Source organism: Scyliorhinus canicula, chromosome 16 (assembly GCF_902713615.1).
Source record: "Scyliorhinus canicula chromosome 16, sScyCan1.1, whole genome shotgun sequence".
Lineage (NCBI taxonomy): Eukaryota > Metazoa > Chordata > Chondrichthyes > Carcharhiniformes > Scyliorhinidae > Scyliorhinus > Scyliorhinus canicula.
Window position 1 is genome coordinate 130,668,639 of NC_052161.1, and position 17,599 is coordinate 130,686,237.

The 17,599-nt window shown below is 48.1% G+C and overlaps 2 protein-coding genes across 2 annotated transcripts in view; both read right to left on the reverse strand.

Annotated features, from left to right (window-relative positions):
* prdm16 (PR domain containing 16) overlaps positions 1-17,599 on the reverse strand; it is a 1,033,598-nt gene that overhangs the window by 980,058 nt on the left and 35,941 nt on the right. The gene's annotated exons all lie outside the window — the stretch shown is intronic.
* Positions 3,989-5,362, reverse strand: LOC119950821 (actin-85C-like). Its single transcript, XM_038773646.1, has one exon. It carries the CDS (start codon positions 5,211-5,213, stop codon positions 4,098-4,100), a length of 1,116 nt encoding a protein of 371 aa, XP_038629574.1. The 5' UTR covers positions 5,214-5,362; the 3' UTR covers positions 3,989-4,097.

A 17,599-nucleotide genomic window follows, 5' to 3' on the forward strand; every position in this document is an offset into this window, starting at 1 on the left:
TGGTTCGGCGTCTGGAGAGGGGGAAGAGGACAACATTCAGCACACACCATATATTAGCTGCTAACTGCCACCCGTTAACAAAGGCTACCTGGTCTTCTGCAATTACCTTGGGGACACAGGCTTCCAATCCCAAGAGTCACAGCTCGCCACTGCCTTCCCAATGGACACCAGATCAAACTGTGTTTGCAGCTGCTTCCTAGTTGCCAGCAACTCTGGAGTAGGGTCATCCGAATAGCGGTGATTCATCTCCGAAATCGCACCTACCAGTCGTTGCTGTTCCGCCCTCACCGTCCTATCCAAATGCGACTAATAGGAGATTATCTCCCCTCTTATAACCAGCTTAAAGGCCTCCTACAGTGTGGAGGGGGAGATGGAGTTGTTCCTGTCGAACCTACTATACTCCTCGATTGTCATAAATGCTCACAAAACCCCTCCTGCACTAATAGCACCACATCTAACCTCCACAGCAGGAACTGATCAGGATCCATCTCCAGCACCGAGTCCACAAAGTATGGAGCATGGTTAGAGATTACTATTGCAGGGCAGCATCGTGGCACAGTGGTTAGCACTTCTACCTCACGGTGGTGAGGTCCCAGGTTCGATCCCAGCTCTGGGTCACTGTCCGTGTGGAGTTTGCATATTCTCTCGTGTTTGCATGGGTTTTGCCCCCACAACTCAAAGATGTCCAGGATAGACGGATTGGCCATGCTAAATTGCCCCTTAATTTTCGAAAACAAAATTACTATTGCTGAATATTCCGCCCTTTTTAACTACAGGAGCAGGGACCTACTCAGTGGAAAGAAATTAACCCTGCTGTAGACCTTAAGCACATGGGAAAAGAACAAAAACTCCTTAGGTGGGATTATCCGTTGGCCGACATGGAAACCGGAAAACAAGATTGGGGGGGAGAATCGGTTCCGAATCCAAAATCACGGCGGGCGCCGATTTCATGCCAAATCGCAATTCTCCATCATCTTGACAGTCCTGTCAATACATTCCGGAACGCACGTACAGTAAACACCATTTGCATATCATTAGGGGCCCCACCTAGTATTCTCCGGGGCCTCCACGATTCTCCGCCTCTAATGGACCGAGTTCCCGACGGTGCTGTTCACTTGTGCTTTCAAACATCGTGAAACCTGCATGGTGGCTGCTGAGGGAGAGAGAAGGGAGGACATGGAGAGGAGTGATTGTGGGCTGCCAGGTTGAACACTGACTGGGCGGGCTGGGGGAGGGGGGGGGAACGGGGGGAACAGGCCAAGTGGCAGGGTGACTTCCCCTACAGGACTGTGGCGGTGTCCAGGCATAGACCGCCATTACCACAGCCAGCAAGGCAACCATCTTGCTGCACACCCTACTAACCACCCACCGATGGTTCTGCAGAGTGACCGTATGGGCACCCCCAACGCCCCACCCCACCATACCCCCCCTCCACCTGGCCGCCACCCACCGGCAGCCCACTCAGGGCAACACCCACAGTAGCCCCAACGGAGGCAACAGTGCCGGCCAAAGGGGGGGGGGGGAGGGTAACTATTTTGCGGGCTGGGTCGGTGAGTGGCATCCACCATGAAGCACAGCGTGGCCGCTGCAGGCCACTGCCGTACGCATGTGCGGCCACGAACCCTGGCAACTCTCCAGGTCGTATCGGCAGCTAGAGCTGGGAGCTCTATGCTGCCTGGCAGCTAGCCCCCACCCCCCGGAACAGGGAATCGGTGGCCATTTTGCACCGGTTTTTGTGGCATAAAATATCATCATTTTCACGCCGGCGTGGGGACTTAGGGCGCGATTCTCCACCCCCCACGACGGGTCGGAGAATAGCGGGAGGGCCTTCCCGACATTTTTCCCGACCTCCCGCTATTCTCCCCTCCCCACGGCTGCCCCACGACACGAATCGCTGCTCGCCGTTTTTTTACGGCGAACAGCGATTCCCCCCTATCCGATGGGCCGAGTTCCCAGGCCTTTACAGCTGTTTTCACGAATTTAAACACACCTGCTCTCACCATTCGTGAAAACGGCCGCAAAGTGCCGTTCTGCACAACCATGCCACCGATTGGCACGGCCGCACCACGGCCGGCATGGGCCCGCGATCGGTGGGCACCGATCGCGGGCAGCGGGTCCGATTCCCGCGCACTCTTCGTCCCTCCGCCGCCCTGCAGGATCAGTTCGCGGGGCAGCTGAGGGGCATGACGGACTGCGCATGCGCGGGTTTGACGCATATGCGCGATGACGTCATCCGCGCATGCGCGGGTTGGAGCCGTCCAACCCGCGCATGCGCGGCTGACGTCATCGTGCACGTCAGCCGGCGTGAGTCTTGCTGGCCGGGCTTAGCGAACGTTCGCTAAGCCCGCGCAGCCGTTCTTCCCGGGGCCGCGATGCTATCCCCGACCGGGGGGGGTGAATTGGGTCCCGGGAGGGGGCGCGGAGGCTGCCGTGAAACACGGCCGATTTCACGGCAGCCTTTACGACTCTCCGCATTTGCGGAGAATCGCGCCCTTAGTTTCCAGAACAGAGAATCAAGCCCCACAGCAATGTGGTTGAATCTAAAATGCCCCCTGAAATGGCCCAGCAAACCACTCAGTTCAACGGCAATTAGGGATGGGTAGTGACACCACATCCCCATAATGAATTTTTAAAAACACAGATAGAAGGATCATGGCTGTGCATTGAGGCTTTTTCAACTAAACAATAGCTTGGGGGACAGCCAATCAGAGGTGACCTGCCTGCTTTAAATTTGAACAATAGCTTGGCAGTTAACTGTTTATTGCTGCATTCTCTATGGCAACACCTCTGCCAATCAGACTCTACTTAAGTTCATAAATTCATAAGAAATAGGAGCAGAATTAGGCCATTCAGCCCATCGAGTCTGCTCCGCCAGTCTATCATGGCTGATATGTTCCTCATCTGCTACCTACAATGCTACAGACCAAGAGCTTGATTGCAAAATCAGCCAAAGCATCTCCTCCCACGAACACATGACCTAGGAGCAGGAGTAGGCAATTTTGTCCCCTGAGCCGAAACACCTTCAAGGTGATCATGATTGATCCCATCCTGGCCTCAACTCCACGGTCCTGCTCGTTCTCTTCAACCAATTACCAATTAAAAATCTGTCTAACTCCTCCTTAAATTTACTCACTGTTCCTGCAACCACCGGACTCTGGGGTAGCAAATTTCACAGATTCCTAACCCTTCGGGAGAATTAGTTTCTCCTCAAATCCGTTTTAATTTGTTGCCTCTTATTCTTAGATTGACCTCCCATTTTAGAATGCCCACAAGAGGAAGCATCTGCTCCATGTCTACTTTATCCATACATTTTAACATCTTGTATACCTTGACTTGATCTCCCCTCATTCTTCTAAACTCTCGAGGGTATGCTAACCAAATTAGCATTCTTTTCTCATGTGGTATAAATTGTTGTTCCCTTTAATATTGGTAATCTTTTGATCTCTCATTGCCATCGGAATGCAAAATGAAAAGATCAGCATCTTTTTCAGCTATATGTATAATATATATTTACTCTCCAATTTAAAGTTAGATATATTACTCTCCAATTTAAAGTTATACACTGTTCTATTTTCAAAACATCAAATTAAAATATATTATCCAATTAAAAATCAATTTTGAAAGCAGAGAATTACATTTGGTTGGAGTAAAGGAATTCGCCCACAGTACAACTTTTAGAGCGTTGAGGTGTAAAGTGCTACAATGCCACCACTAGGCTATAATAACAAGTTTGCATAGACAGTTTTCATTATTAATGTGGACAAAGGTATTTATAATGGAAATAAATTGACACAGAGATGTTACAAAAACATAACAGCAGCAAGTAAAATGTTGTACACAAGATGTGTACATGATACAAGCTTGTTAAATAACTCATATATAGAAATATATACACATATTACGCACACACCTCTACCTGGGCATTTTAGAGTGCTCGTGACAGCAAATTAACAGCAATGTTAAATTCATAAGACCCCACAACTAAAGCTACTCAGAAATATTAATTCCAGTCGTTTATTTTTCATTCAACATTAAAAACCAGGGCTGATTAAAGTATCTGCTATTCTTAGCGATAGTTGTTATTGATACAGGAGTTCCTAGAAACATTTTCTGTGAACCACACAGGGTCCCATCTCCAGATACTCGCAAGCCGTAATCCACATTTCCTGGAAGGAAGTTAAACACGTTAGGATGGAAGCCCCAATCCAAACCGAGTATTTCCTCTCTGGAGGGGCAATGACTTTCACCGGGACTCCAGCGGGAGCCAACAACTGAAGCTCTTTCAGCAGCCTTTCATCCAGACATGGGAAGAGCGTGGAGCCGCCCGACAGCAGCACGTTTGAATGGAGACATTTCCGCAGATCGATGTCGCATTTCAAGATGCTCTTGAAGACTAGCCTGTGAACACCGGGACATTCAAAGCCCACGCTGGCAGGAGAAAAAAGTATCTCCGGGGCTCTGAAAAGTTGGCTTTGGATCTGTATCACATTTCCATCAGGCAGCTTGTATTCCTTCTGGATGTCTTCCCGCTTCTTCCTCATCTCCAACTGTGGATCAATGGCTACATAGCACAGTTTCTCCTTGATATCCTTCACAATCTCCCTCTCGGCAGAAGAGATGAAGGAATACCCAACTTCCATCAAGATCCTGACGAAATATTGGGTGATGTCTCTGCCAGCTAGGTCGAACCTGTAGACAGCATGGGGGAGGCAGTAGCCTTCGTAGATGGGGACGGTGTGAGTCACGCCATCTCCGCTGTCCAGAACCAAGCCAGTGGTCCGCCCCGAAGCATACAGAGCTAGGACAGCCTGGACAGCTACATACATTGCAGGCACCTTGAAACTTTCAAACATCATCTCGGTCATGGTCTCTCGGTTATGTAAGGGATTCAGGGGGGCTTCGGTCAAAAGCACCGGCCTTTCGTGTGACTTTAAGCGGAGCTCACAATCATAGACATGTCTCCAGATCTTCTCCATATCGTCCCAGTTGGTCACTATACCATGTCTAATTGGATATTTCAAACTCAAGACGCCCCTCTTAGCTTGGGCTTCTTCCCCGACATAGTACTCTTTGTGACCAGCCCCAAGCATTGTTGCCTTGGCTTTGGGACGTCCGACAATGGATGTAATAACCGACCTTGGGGCATTGTCCCCGGCTATCCCGGATTTGCAGACACCCGAGCCGTTGTCTATGATCACAGCGGAATTGTCCATGGTTTTGGTCCCGTTTATGCTGGTGGTGAAGTTGGAGGAGGCAGTTCAACTTGAGAGGGAAGGTTGAGTTCTCTTTTAATGAGGTCACAGAGCTCAGCCGTACTCTTTCCCACTATGCGCCAATAGGGGTCCCTATCTCGGAGTGTCCTATTTCCCCTCCCTTCAGACACATTGTTACGCAGGATGACACTGGCAACGCAAATTAGCAGTTCATAGCGCTGGATTTTGAGCGTTACCCAAAAAGCGATCAGCAATACAGAGAAATAAAGAACACGTGGGAACAGGATATAAACAACAGGATAACAGAGAACAATGGGATATCGATGATAGACAATGCTGGGTAATAAAGAATAGAAAGCAGACATTGTAATTAATTCAGAAGATCATTACAGGAGTCAGCCAGTCGACACTGGGTAAGATCATAGCTGATCTGATTCTGGTCTCAGCTCAATTTTCCTGCCTATCCCCCACTACCCTTGACTCCCTTGTGAGTCAAAATCTGTCCAACTCAGCCTTGAATAAAATCAATGACCCCGAGTCCACAAGTCTTTGTGGAAGAGAATTCCAAAGCCTAATGAAGAAAAACACATCCTCACCTCTCTGAAGTGGGACATGTCTTATTTTTAAACTGAGTCTCCTAGTTTTAGATTCTTCAGGAGTAGAACCATCAGGTGCAATTCCAAAAGCTAGCAAAGAATTCCTCTTGCGCATAAGGAAGCTATTCGGCCCGTCGAGTTGTACTGACTCTCCAAAAGAGCACTCTACCTAGGTCCACTCCCCTCTCCCCGTAATCCGTGACCTAATCTTCATAGCATGTGATCAGTTGGAGCCATTTTATCAGCCCAGCAATTGTCCATTTTGAAACACAGACGAAAAAATAATTTTACAAAGTACCCCAACTGACAGAGATATATCAATTTATTTTCAAAACCTCTGGTGGCAGCATGTGGGAGGAGGTCACATACAAGGTAGCTCCCGCCAGAGACCTCAGTTTTTAGCCCTTTTAGACTGGTTCCGAGAGGTAATTTGTGAACACACCCATCCCATTTGATAGCTCTTTACAAGAAGATGTCAAAGACAGCAAAAAATAAAACTGGAAAGAAGGTTATGAGCGATGGCACTTTGGAGGAGCTGGGGAAGATCTGGAGTCCATTGAGAACAAAGATGGCAGAGGCAAGCTCGTCGAGTGGGCCTGCACCTATTACTGTGGATCAGCTGACAAAGGTAATGGTGGCCAAATTTGAGAGACAATTTGGCAAGCATTTTGAAAGACCAGGGAGGAGATGATGGACACCCTCAAAAAGGCGGTGGATGACACATTGGGCTCGATAAAGGAGGCGTTGGGAAAGACCTCGGTGACAGTGCAGGAGCACGGAGAGATGCTGATGGGGTGGAGGAGATCCTGTCATGACATACTGGCCAGACTTCCTCACTGGAAGCTGAGCTGCTGATGGTGGAGGACTGGAACAAGGACCTGAGGGCTAAGATCGAAGACTTGGAGAATAGGCCGAGGATCATGGTGTTGCCGGAGGGGCTGAAGGGCCCGAAGCTGACTGAGTACTTTGCTGCGATGTTCGCAAAGTTGTTGTGGGAGGAGGACCAGGTCCCCCCCCCCCCCCCCCCCCCGTCCCCCTCGCGATGCACAGGGCTCACGGTCACTATAGGCGAAGCCACGGGGGTGAATGAGCCACCATGAGCAGCGATGGTGTACTTTCATAGCTATCGGATGAAAGAGAGGGTCCTGAAATGGGCCGAAGAGAATCGAGAGGTGGGGTGGAAAGGCAGCAGTATTTCAATATACCAAGATATCGCGGCAGAGTTGGCAAAAAGGCTTGCGGCCTTCATCAAGGCAAAATCAGCGCTGTATTAGAGCGGTGTGTGTTTTGGTGTGGTGTACCCGGCGAGGCTGAGAGTCATGCACAGGTATTTTTTTCAAGATGGCAGAGGAAGCGAGGGTTTACTCAAAGCACAAGGACTTTGAATTAATTGCGGGAGTTTCAATGGCACTTTTATGGTGGTTGGAAAAGGACTCTTTGGGAACGTTATAATGTTTTTCCTTTTTGCATAATTGAAATTTATGATCTTGTATTGAGAGAATATATAGTTTTGGGGCTGGAGGGGGCCGAGGATGTTGAGGACATGGATTAGGATAGGAATCTGAGTAATATGTGACCCAAAATGGAGGATGGAGATGTTAATGCATTTGGATTTGGGTTATTCCTTTGCAGAGGGAGGAGGGGGGGGAGAGTTTTGGTTATTTTCTGGTTACTCATCTAATGTGGACTCTGGCCGGGGGGGGGGCTACCTCACCAGCAGGCAGAATTTAGCTAGTGATTATTATTGTAAAATAAGTTTTTTGGGGGGGGTTAAAAAATCAATTTTGTCTTTTATTTGAGCGGGCAAAGTGATGAGGATACGAAGGACAGTCCTTCAAAGGAACTAACAGTCAGGGGGCTTGGTGTTGCTGAGCCTGATATATTATTACTGAGCGGCGAATGAGGAGAAGGTGTTGGGGTGGTGTCGGGATCTGGAAGCTAACTGGGTATGGATGGAGTTGAAGTCATGGAGGGACTCTGGGTTGAGGACACTAGTGATGGCCTTGCTCCCGTTCTCACCAGTCAAATATTCGGCAAATCGGTGGTTGTCTCCACCCTGAAGGTACGGAGACAAATTTAGCAACATTTTAAATTAGGGGCGGTATTGAAGCTGACGCCGATCAGTGCAAATCATACGTTTGAACCTGTGACTTTTGATGCCACGTTTAGAGGGTAGGAAAAGAAGAGTCCTAAAGAAATGGGAGTTTGTTCTTGGAGGGATGGTTTGCGAGTTTGGAGGAGTTGTCGGAGAAATTTGGGCTCTTGTCGTCTGACTCGTTCAGATACCCGCAAGTTGACAACTTTGCAAAACAGATCTTTCCGACATTATTTGTGGTGCCGGAACCTCGTTGATGCAGAGGGTTCTTTCGCTTGCAGGGTCAGAGAAGGGGAGCACCTCGGGTATATATCGAAGGATTATTTCCGAAAGTGCAGTATCGGTAATATCGATGGAGGGGTTAAAGCCAAGTGGGGGAAGGAGTCGGGACTGGTGTTGGAGGATGGAGGGTGGAGTGCGGCCCTGAGGAGGGTCAACGCCACGTCCTCATGTGTGAGGCTTAGCTTAATACAGTGCAATGTATAGGACTCATTTGACTAGGTCCAGGATGAGTAGTTTTTTTGCGGAAGTGGAAGACAAGTGCGAATGTTGTGGAAAGGGTCTGACCAATCATATTCCTATGTTCTAGTCATGTTCTAAGTTCATGGAGTTCTGGTTCTCCTTCTTTAAATCTCACCGAATTCTGAAAAATAAACTGGAACCTTGTCGCTTGGTGGCCATATTTGGGGTGTTAGACCTGCCGGGGGCTGACGTCCTGGTCTTCACTTCGCTGATTGCTCAGAGGCAAGTGCTGATGGGATGGAGGTCAGCTTCTCCACCCAGTGTGTCAATGTGGCTGGGAGATATGATGGAATTCCTATACCTCGAGAAAGTCAATAAAACCATATGGGGAGCAATTGAGGGGTTCTACCAAAGGCGGCAACCGTTTATTCTGTATTGCAAAGAACTGGTCACCACTAGTTGCTGGGGGAGGGCAGCAGGGGGTAGGGGAGTGGTTTATGGGGGTTGTATTTTTCAGTGGGAGGGGGTGGGTTTGTGATTGGGGGTGTTATTTTGGTGGTATGTATAAAATGAAAAATGTTTGAATAAAAATATTTTAAAATATATATATTTAATTTCTGTCCCGTCTCAACCAGAGACACCCCTTAACTTTCTAGAATCCAAAGAATACAAGACTAGCTTATGTAATCTTTCCTCAAAATCTAATCTTTGAAACCCCAGTAACATTCTGATAAATCTGCACTGCACTCTTTTCTAAATTATGGTGCCCAGAAAAGTAGACAATATTCCAGATGTGATCTGATCAGGACCTTATACTGCTGTAGCATAATCTACTCCCCATTATATTCTAATTCTCATTTGAAAAGGTAAGTATTTAATTCGCTCTTTGACAATAACTTTTTGTATCTGACCACTATATTTTAGTGATCTGTGTACGTGAATTCCTAAAATTTATTTGTACCTGCACCGTTCGTGGCTTTTCACCATTTAAATAATACTCTGATGACTTCACACTTACCTGCATTGAAATCGATCTGCACAATCAATCAATATCTCTTTGTAATTTTGTGCTCCTGCCCAAACTGTTGTATATAAAACCAGATTTGTGTCATCAGCAATCTTTGATGTACTGCTCTCTGATCCATTTTTTAAATCATTAATAAGTGGTGAGTAGTTGAGGCCTCAGCACCATTGTGGGTCATCACTAATCACTTTCTTTCAAATATAGAGTACATTCTAATTAGCCCTACTTTTCTACCGCCTTACCAATCTCCTAACCGGGTCAGTATTTGCCTTCAATTCTCTGAGTTTTAAGCTAAGTGAACAGATAAGTTATGAATTAATAAAAGATGTACGCATAAAACGTTATCTTGCCACACTCTCACAACATTAGCCATGCGGCTGTAGTAGCACTCTCGACCTGAATCATAAGGTTACAGACTCAAGCCAGAGATTTGCGCACGGAATCTAGGCTGACACTGAAGGGAGTGATGCACTGTGAGAACTGCCATATTTTGGATAAACAGCAATTAAGCAAAGGTAAAAATAAAATACTGCAGATGCTGGAAATCTTAAATAGAAGCAAAAATGCTGGACATGCTCAGCAGGTCAAGAAGCACCTGTGGAGAGAAACAGAGTTAACGTATCAGATCGATGACCTTTCGTTAGAACTGATCTGATGAAAGGCCACTGACCTGAAACAACAACTGTTTCTCTCCACTGATACTGCCTTATCTGTATTTCCAGCATGTTTTGTTTTCAATAAAGCAAAGGCCCCTTCTTCCTTCTAAGGTGAATGTAAAAGATTTAATGAAGGGAACTACAATGATATGAGGCATGAGTTGGCTTTGATCGATTGGGGAACCCAGGCATTTCCATATGAAATATACACCTGTGTTTTTTGGGTACTAATACCGACAGACCTGCTGCGTAACTCAAGCGTTTTCTATTTCTGTTGCAAGCAGTCAATTAAGTTACTCACTGAATAAGAACCAGAGCAATCAACAGAAATATTTATTCAATTAAGACAGAAAGGAAGAAAGACTAATATTTATATGGTATCTCCTCATACCTCCAAAATGTCCCAAAGTGCTCCAATGAAAGGAGCAACTCATGCAACAAACAACAACATATATTTAGGAAGTGTCTTTTTTTAATAAATTTATAGCATCCAATTATTTTTTTCCAACTAAGGGGCAATTTAGTATGGCCAATCCACCTAACTTGGACATCTTTTGGGTTGTGGGGGTGAAACCCACGCAAACATGGGGAGAATGTGCAAACTCTGCACGGACAGTGACCCAGAGCCGGGATCAAACCTGGGACCTCGGCGCCGTGAGGCAGCAGCACTAACGACTGCACCACCGTGCTGTCCCAGAAGTGTCTTTAATGTAATGAAATGCCCAAAGGGTCATTATAAAGCAAAGTATGACACCAAGCCAGATAAGGAGATATTAGGCTAGATGACCAAAAGTTTGGTCAAATCGGTAGGTTTTCAGTACAGTCTTAAAAGAGGAAAGTGAGGTGCAGATGTGTCGGGAAAGAGAGCAGAACTTGAGAACTCTGGAACTGAGGTACCGCTACCAATGATGGGACAATTATGATCGACAATGTACAAGAAGCCAACATTAGACGAGCACAGATATTTCAGAGGGTTGTTGAGTTGGATGAGATTAGAGATAGAGAGGGGCAAGGTTGGAGGTATTTGAAAACAAGGACGAAAATTTTAAGACCAAGCGGGTGCTTGACTGGGAACCGATAAAGGTCAGTGAACACAGGGGTGATAGGGGAATCAGACTTGCTGAAAGTTAAAATGTAGACAGTGGAAATTTGAAGGGCCCCAGTTTATGTAGGATAGAATGAAAATTTATGTCGAGAACAGGGCAGCATTTTGTGAACAAAAGCAGCAGAGATTGAATAATCAATTAATTTGTTTTATTTGGTGGTGCCTACTGAGGAAGGCATGCTGGCCAGGACAACAGGAGAACTGCCTGTTCATTTTCAACTACTACCGAGGGATCTTTAATACCCAATTGAACCACTGCAACATGCATGCCAGCAATTAGAATGGGCAATAAATGTTTGCCAAACCAACGATACCGACATCCTGTGAAAAAATAGGAAAATGAAAGGAAAGAAGAATGTTTAGTGAAAGGGATAACTTGAGCTGAAAGTAGTATTGTAGATTGTCAAGCTATTCTTATCAATTTAGACATAAAATTGCTTCTAACAGTCTTTGACAGAACATTGCTTTCATCTGTATGACAATGAAAGTGGAATTTGTTCAGTCTTTACCAATGCGCAAGGTTAGACATTTTGTACAAAGGGAAATAATTTTGAAAGTTACACTAACTAATGTCAAACAATGAGACATCCTTCAGAAATAAAATCCCAGGAGAATAAGTACAAAAGGAGGCACAGCAGTGGGCAAAGCAGAGAGTCCATATTTCAATTATTTCCAAGACACTAATTAATAAAGTGCAATGCCAGATAAAAGGCATATTTTAAGTTTCAATTTACTCATTTTCTTCACGACTTTCTAAAATTGGTATATTAATCTATTCAGTTCTACAATACTGAAAAAAAATCATTGTCATTACAAAGCCACTTGGTGCTATTTAGCTGCAGATTATTACGGACAACTGGTGAGATCCCAACAGTGGCTAAAATACTGGATTAGAACCGCAACATTTTTTCATTTTTAAGATGGTGTGGAAAGATTGAATTTTTCCAGGAGTAACTGCATAAGAAATAGGCTTGGTCACAAAACAAAACTTTAATAAAACAAAAGAAAAACAATATTTAAACTTCAAACCTAACAAGAACAGCGTATATGTATCTCTTAACCCTAACATTTAACATACAGTTCTTAACTCCACTTATGCAGGCAGGCAGGCAAAAATGACACTTGCATTTACAGAACATATTCCTGCTGTTATTGTAGATCCTTCAGATCCCTTTCAGAAAGCCTGTCTCTGTGGCAGCTTTTTATGACCTCTCCCTCTGGCTTTCCAAATCCTTCTGCCCACCTGTTCAAATGAGGTTATTTTTCTCTCTCTGAGCTCTGCCCAGCCCCTCAAACAAAAGAGGCCATCAGACTCTGTAATGGGCTATGGCTGGTCAGATCAGAGTGTCCCAGAGGGCAATGGATCTTGAATGAATCCGGCTGAACAGGAATATCCTGTTTATTCCCATTAACGAGTTTAAGTCTCGAGGGGGACAATGTAACTCAGGCCCGGTGTGGGTGTACACCTCTGATTCACTGCTAGCAGTTTTACCTTCAGTCTTTTAACCCTTAAATTGCCCATTACATCTTTGATCCAATATCCTATCGTGACACCTCCCTCCTAAAGAAAAAATGAACCACCAATATACACAGATGGCTTTATTTTCAGAACCCTTTCCAACTTTAAACATTTCTTAAGATGAGATATAATTTACATTCTGTATGATATATATCAATTTTTTACAGTTTTGATGTTTATTGTTAACATATTTGGCTGTTTGTATTATATGAGGATTGTGTATAAATGTTTCGGAAAGAAAAGGGGGTAAAGGATTTGTATGTTTAAGAGGGGGTAAAGAAGAAAAAACCATATATAATATTTGGGGAAAAAATAGATAAATAAATAAAAAGTTTTGAAAGAGAAGGAAATAGGGGAGATTAAGTCTGTTATATTTGAAACATTATTACTGAAGAGGGCTGGGGAGGAGGGGGGGTCACTCTGGCAGGAGTCACTGCACTAGCGAACAAAGGTTGGCTAGTGATTGGGAGTGTGGTGGGAGAGGGGCCACGATCATTGGAGCCTGGTGGAGTAGGGATCGATGAACCTGGGAGGTGGGGGAGGTGATCAATACTGGGTAAGGTGTTTGCAAGAGGAAGTGGATGGGGGGATTCTGAGAGGGGGGAGGTTCAACGCTACCAGAAGGATGGGGCCGCCCTGTCCAGACAGACAGGTCCCGAGGTTATGATGAGGGCGGGTAGGAGGGGTGGGGGGGGAGGAACGAGACACTCGGTCAGAATCGTGTCATGAAACGTGAGGAGGCTAGGGGGCCGATGAAGAGATTGAGAATTTTTGTCCACTTAAAGAGTTTAAAAGCTGATGTGGTGATGCTCCAGGAGACCCATCTGAAGGTGAAGAATCAGGTTAGGCTTAGGAAGGGCTGGGTGAGTCAGGTGTTTCATTCAGGGTCGATAATAGGGCTTGGGGGGGTGGCGATATTTTTTTTAACTAATTTTTATTAAGAATTTCACAAAATATAAACAACAAAACAATATTAACCAAACAACCATAGTAAAAACCAAAGAACAAAAACCAACCCCCCCCCCCCCCAACAACTACAAAAACAAACAAAAGCAACAAAAAGCAGAGAGATAACACCCGCCACATCCAACAAACCCCTGTACACAATTCTCCCTCCCACTGAACCAACCCCCCCCCCCCCCCCCCCCCCACCCCGGGTTGCTGCTGCTGCCGGCCTTTTTCCCTACCGTTCCGTCAGGAAGTCCAGGAAAGGCTGCCACCGCCTAAAGAACCCTTGCACCGACCCTCTCAGGGCGAATTTCACCCTCTCCAACTGAAAGAACCCCGCCATGTAATTGATCCAGGCCTCCACGCTTGCGGGCCTCGCATCCTTCCACTGAAGCAAAATTCTACGCCGGGCTACGAGGGACGCAAAGGCCAGAACACCGGCCTCTTTCGCCTCCTGCACTCCCGGCTCCGCTGCTACCCCAAATATCACGAGTCCCCAGCCTGGCTCAACCCTGGATCCTACCACCCTCGACACCGTGCTTGCTACCCCCTTCCAAAAGTCCCCCAACGCTGGGTATGCCCAGAACATATGGGCATGGTTCGCTGAGCTCCCCGAGCACCTAGTACACCTATCCTCGCCCCCAAAGAACCTGCTCATCCTCGTCCCGGTCATATGAGCCCTATGCAGCACTTTGAACTGTATGAGGCTAAGCCTCGCACAAGAAGAGGAGTTCACCCTTTCCAGGGCATCCGCCCACGTCCCCTCCACAATCTCCTCACCCAGCTCCTCTTCCCATTCACACTTCAGCTCCTCCACCGAGGCCTCATCCACCTCCTGCATAACATGGTACACGTCCGAAACCTTCCCTCCTCCAACCTACACCCCCAAGAGCACCCTGTCCTGAACCCCTCACGGGGGAAACACAGGGAACCCCGCCACTTGCCGCCTGGCAAACGCCCTAATCTGCATGTACCTAAACATGTTCCCAGGGGGAGCCCAAACTTCCCCTCCAACTCACCCAGGCTGGCAAACCTCCCATCTACAAACAGGTCCCTCAACCTCCTTATACCTGCCCTGTGCCAGCTAAGAAACCCCCCCCATCGATGCTCCCCGGGACAAACCGGTGATTCCCCCATATCGGGGACTCCATCGAGCCCCCCACCTCCCCCCTATGCCGTCTCCATTGCCCCCAAATTTTCAGGGTAGCCACCACCACCGGACTCGTAGTATAGCTCGTTGGAGGGAGCGGCAACGGCGCCGTTACCAGCACCTCCAGGCTTGTATTCACACAGGACGCCATCTCCATCCTCTTTCATGCTGCCCCCTCCCCGTCCATTACCCACTTCTGCACCATTGCTTCGTTGGCAGCCCAGTAATACCCACACAGGTTGGGCAGCGCCAGCCCCCCCCTATCCCTGCCCCGTTCCAAGAACACTCTTCTCACCCTCAGGGTCCCGTGTGCCCATACAAACCCCATGATGCTCCTGTTGACCCTCCTAAAAAAGGCCTTCGGGATAAGGATGGGGAGGCACTGGAACAGGAACAAAAACCTCGGGAGCACCGTCATCTTGACGGACTGCACCTACCCGCCAGCGACAGCGGTAACATATCCCACCTTTTAAACTTCTCCTCCATTTGCTCCACCAGCCTTGTGAGGTTAAGCTTGTGCAGGGCCCCCCAGCTCCTAGCCACCTGGTCTCCCAGATACCTAAAGCTCCTCCCTGCCTGCTTCAGTGGGAGCCTACCAATCCCCTCCTCCTGATCCTCTGGGTGCACAACGAACAGCTCGCTCTTACCCAGGTTGAGCTTATACCCAGAAAAGCCCCCAAATTCGCTGAGAATCCTCATCACCTCCGGCATTCCCCCCACCGGTCCGCCACATACAGCAACAGGTTGTCCGCATAAAGCGACACTCGATGCTTCTCCCCATCCCGCACCAGGCCCCTCCAGTTCCCCGACTCCCTCAACGCCATGGCCGGGGGCTCAATTGCCAATGCAAAGAGCAAAGGGGACGGGGACACCCCTGTCTCGTCCCCCGGTGCAGCCGAAAGTACTCCGACCGCCTCCTATTCGTGGCTACACTTGCCATCGGGGCCTCATAGAGCAGCCTCACCTAACGGACAAACCCCTTCCCAAACCCAAACCTTTCCAACACCTCCCACAGATACTCCCAGTCAACCCTATCAAAGGCCTTCTCCGCGTCTAATGCCACCACTATCTACGCCTCCCCTTCCACAGCCGGCATCATAATGACATTCAGAAGCCTTCGTATGTTGGTATTCAACTGCCTTCCCTTTACAAACCCCGTCTGGTCCTCGTGAATGACCCCCGGCACACAATCCTCTATTCTTGTAGCTAAGATCTTCGCTAACAGCTTGGCGTCTACATTTAGCAGCGAGATCGGCCTATATAATCCACACTGCAGGGGGTCCTTGTCCCGCTTAAGGATCAAGGAAATCAGCGCCCGTGACATAGTTGGGGGCAAAGCCCCCCCCTCCCTTGCCTCGTTAAAGGTCCGAACCAAGGACTTCCGGTGGCTGTGATGGATCAGTAAGCCACACATCTGGGAGCTCCCGTTTTAAAGAGATTTTTCGGCTCTTTTGAGAGCCCAAAACGGAAATTTTTCGACGTCTCCCGGTGGGGGAAGGTGTGCTGAACGACTTTCCCTGCAGTCCATGACTCGAACTCGGAGTGGAAAGGGGGAAAAACAGCAGCAGCTCCTCAGAAAAAACGGGGGAAGGGATCCAAGATGGCCGCCGACAGAGCTCCAGAGGAATGGAGACTCTGGGCCCAGGAACAACAAACTGATCTCCTGCGCTGCTTTAAAGAATTCAAGGATGAAGTACTGAGCTCTCTGCAGGAAACGAACAGAAGGCTGTCAGAGATTCAGTCCACCCAGGGTGCTGCCATCAAGAAGTTGCAGACGCAGGCCATTGAACGAGAGGAGGAGGCCGTGGTCCTCGTGAGTAAGGTGGAGGGGCACGAAGCACTCCACAAGAAGTGGCAGGAACGCTTTGAGGAGCTGGATCACCGCATGAGGCGGAAAAACCTGCGGATCTTGGGCCTTGCAGAGGGGCTGGAGGGATCGGACTTGACAGCCTATGTGGCTGTAATGCTGAATTCGCTAGTGGGGGCCGTGGAGCTGGAGGGAGCGCACAGGGTGCTGGCCAGGAGGCCCAAGGAAGATGAACCCCCGCGTGCGGTGCTGGTGAGGGTCCACCGGTTCAGTGATCGGGAGTGCGTGCTGCGCTGGGCCAAGAAGGTGAAGAGCAGCAATTGGGAGAATGGGGTAGTGCGGATCTACCAGGACTGGAGTGCGGAGGTGGCTAAGCGGCGGTCCGGATTTAATCGGACGAAAGACGTGCTTTATAGAAAAAAGATAGAGTTCGGAATGTTGCCGCCCGCGCGCCTGTTGGTAACTTATTCGGACCGGCATTATTATTTCGATTCCCCGGAGGAGGCATGGGCCTTCGTGCGGACGGAGAAACTGGACTTGAACTAGGGGTTGGGGGTTGCGAGATCGGCTGTAAGATATTAGTGCTGGATTCTGCTGTTGCTGTGTTCTCTTTTTCTTCTGTTGTTTTCTTCTTGTTTTAGTACTTTTGCAATTTTGATATGGTTATTTACGGAGGGGTTGTTCTGCTATGTTTTTGTTTTTGTGCTGTGGGACATTGTCTGGGCTGTGTATCTTGAGGGGAGGGTCGGGGGGGTATGTTATATTCTATGCCGGAGTGGGGGTATGGAGTGGGGCTGATATTTGGGAGCTGCGTCAGAAGGGTGTGGTGGGGCAGTGCAAAAGCGCGGGCTTTCCTCTGGTTTCCCGTGCTGCGGGGCTGGGGGGTGGAGATGGTGACGGGGGAGGCGGGGCCTTAACTGGTTCTTCCCCGCGCTGGAGCGGTGCCAGGAGGAGGGATAGATTGGGGGATGATCCCACTTCGGGAGGGGTCGGGCTATTGGCGGGAGTTTCCGGGGTCAGCAGA

Bases quoted from the DNA above. Each gene is read 5' to 3' on its own strand.
- LOC119950821 (XM_038773646.1), bottom strand. From the start codon at position 5,213: ATGGACAATTCCGCTGTGATCATAGACAACGGCTCGGGTGTCTGCAAA.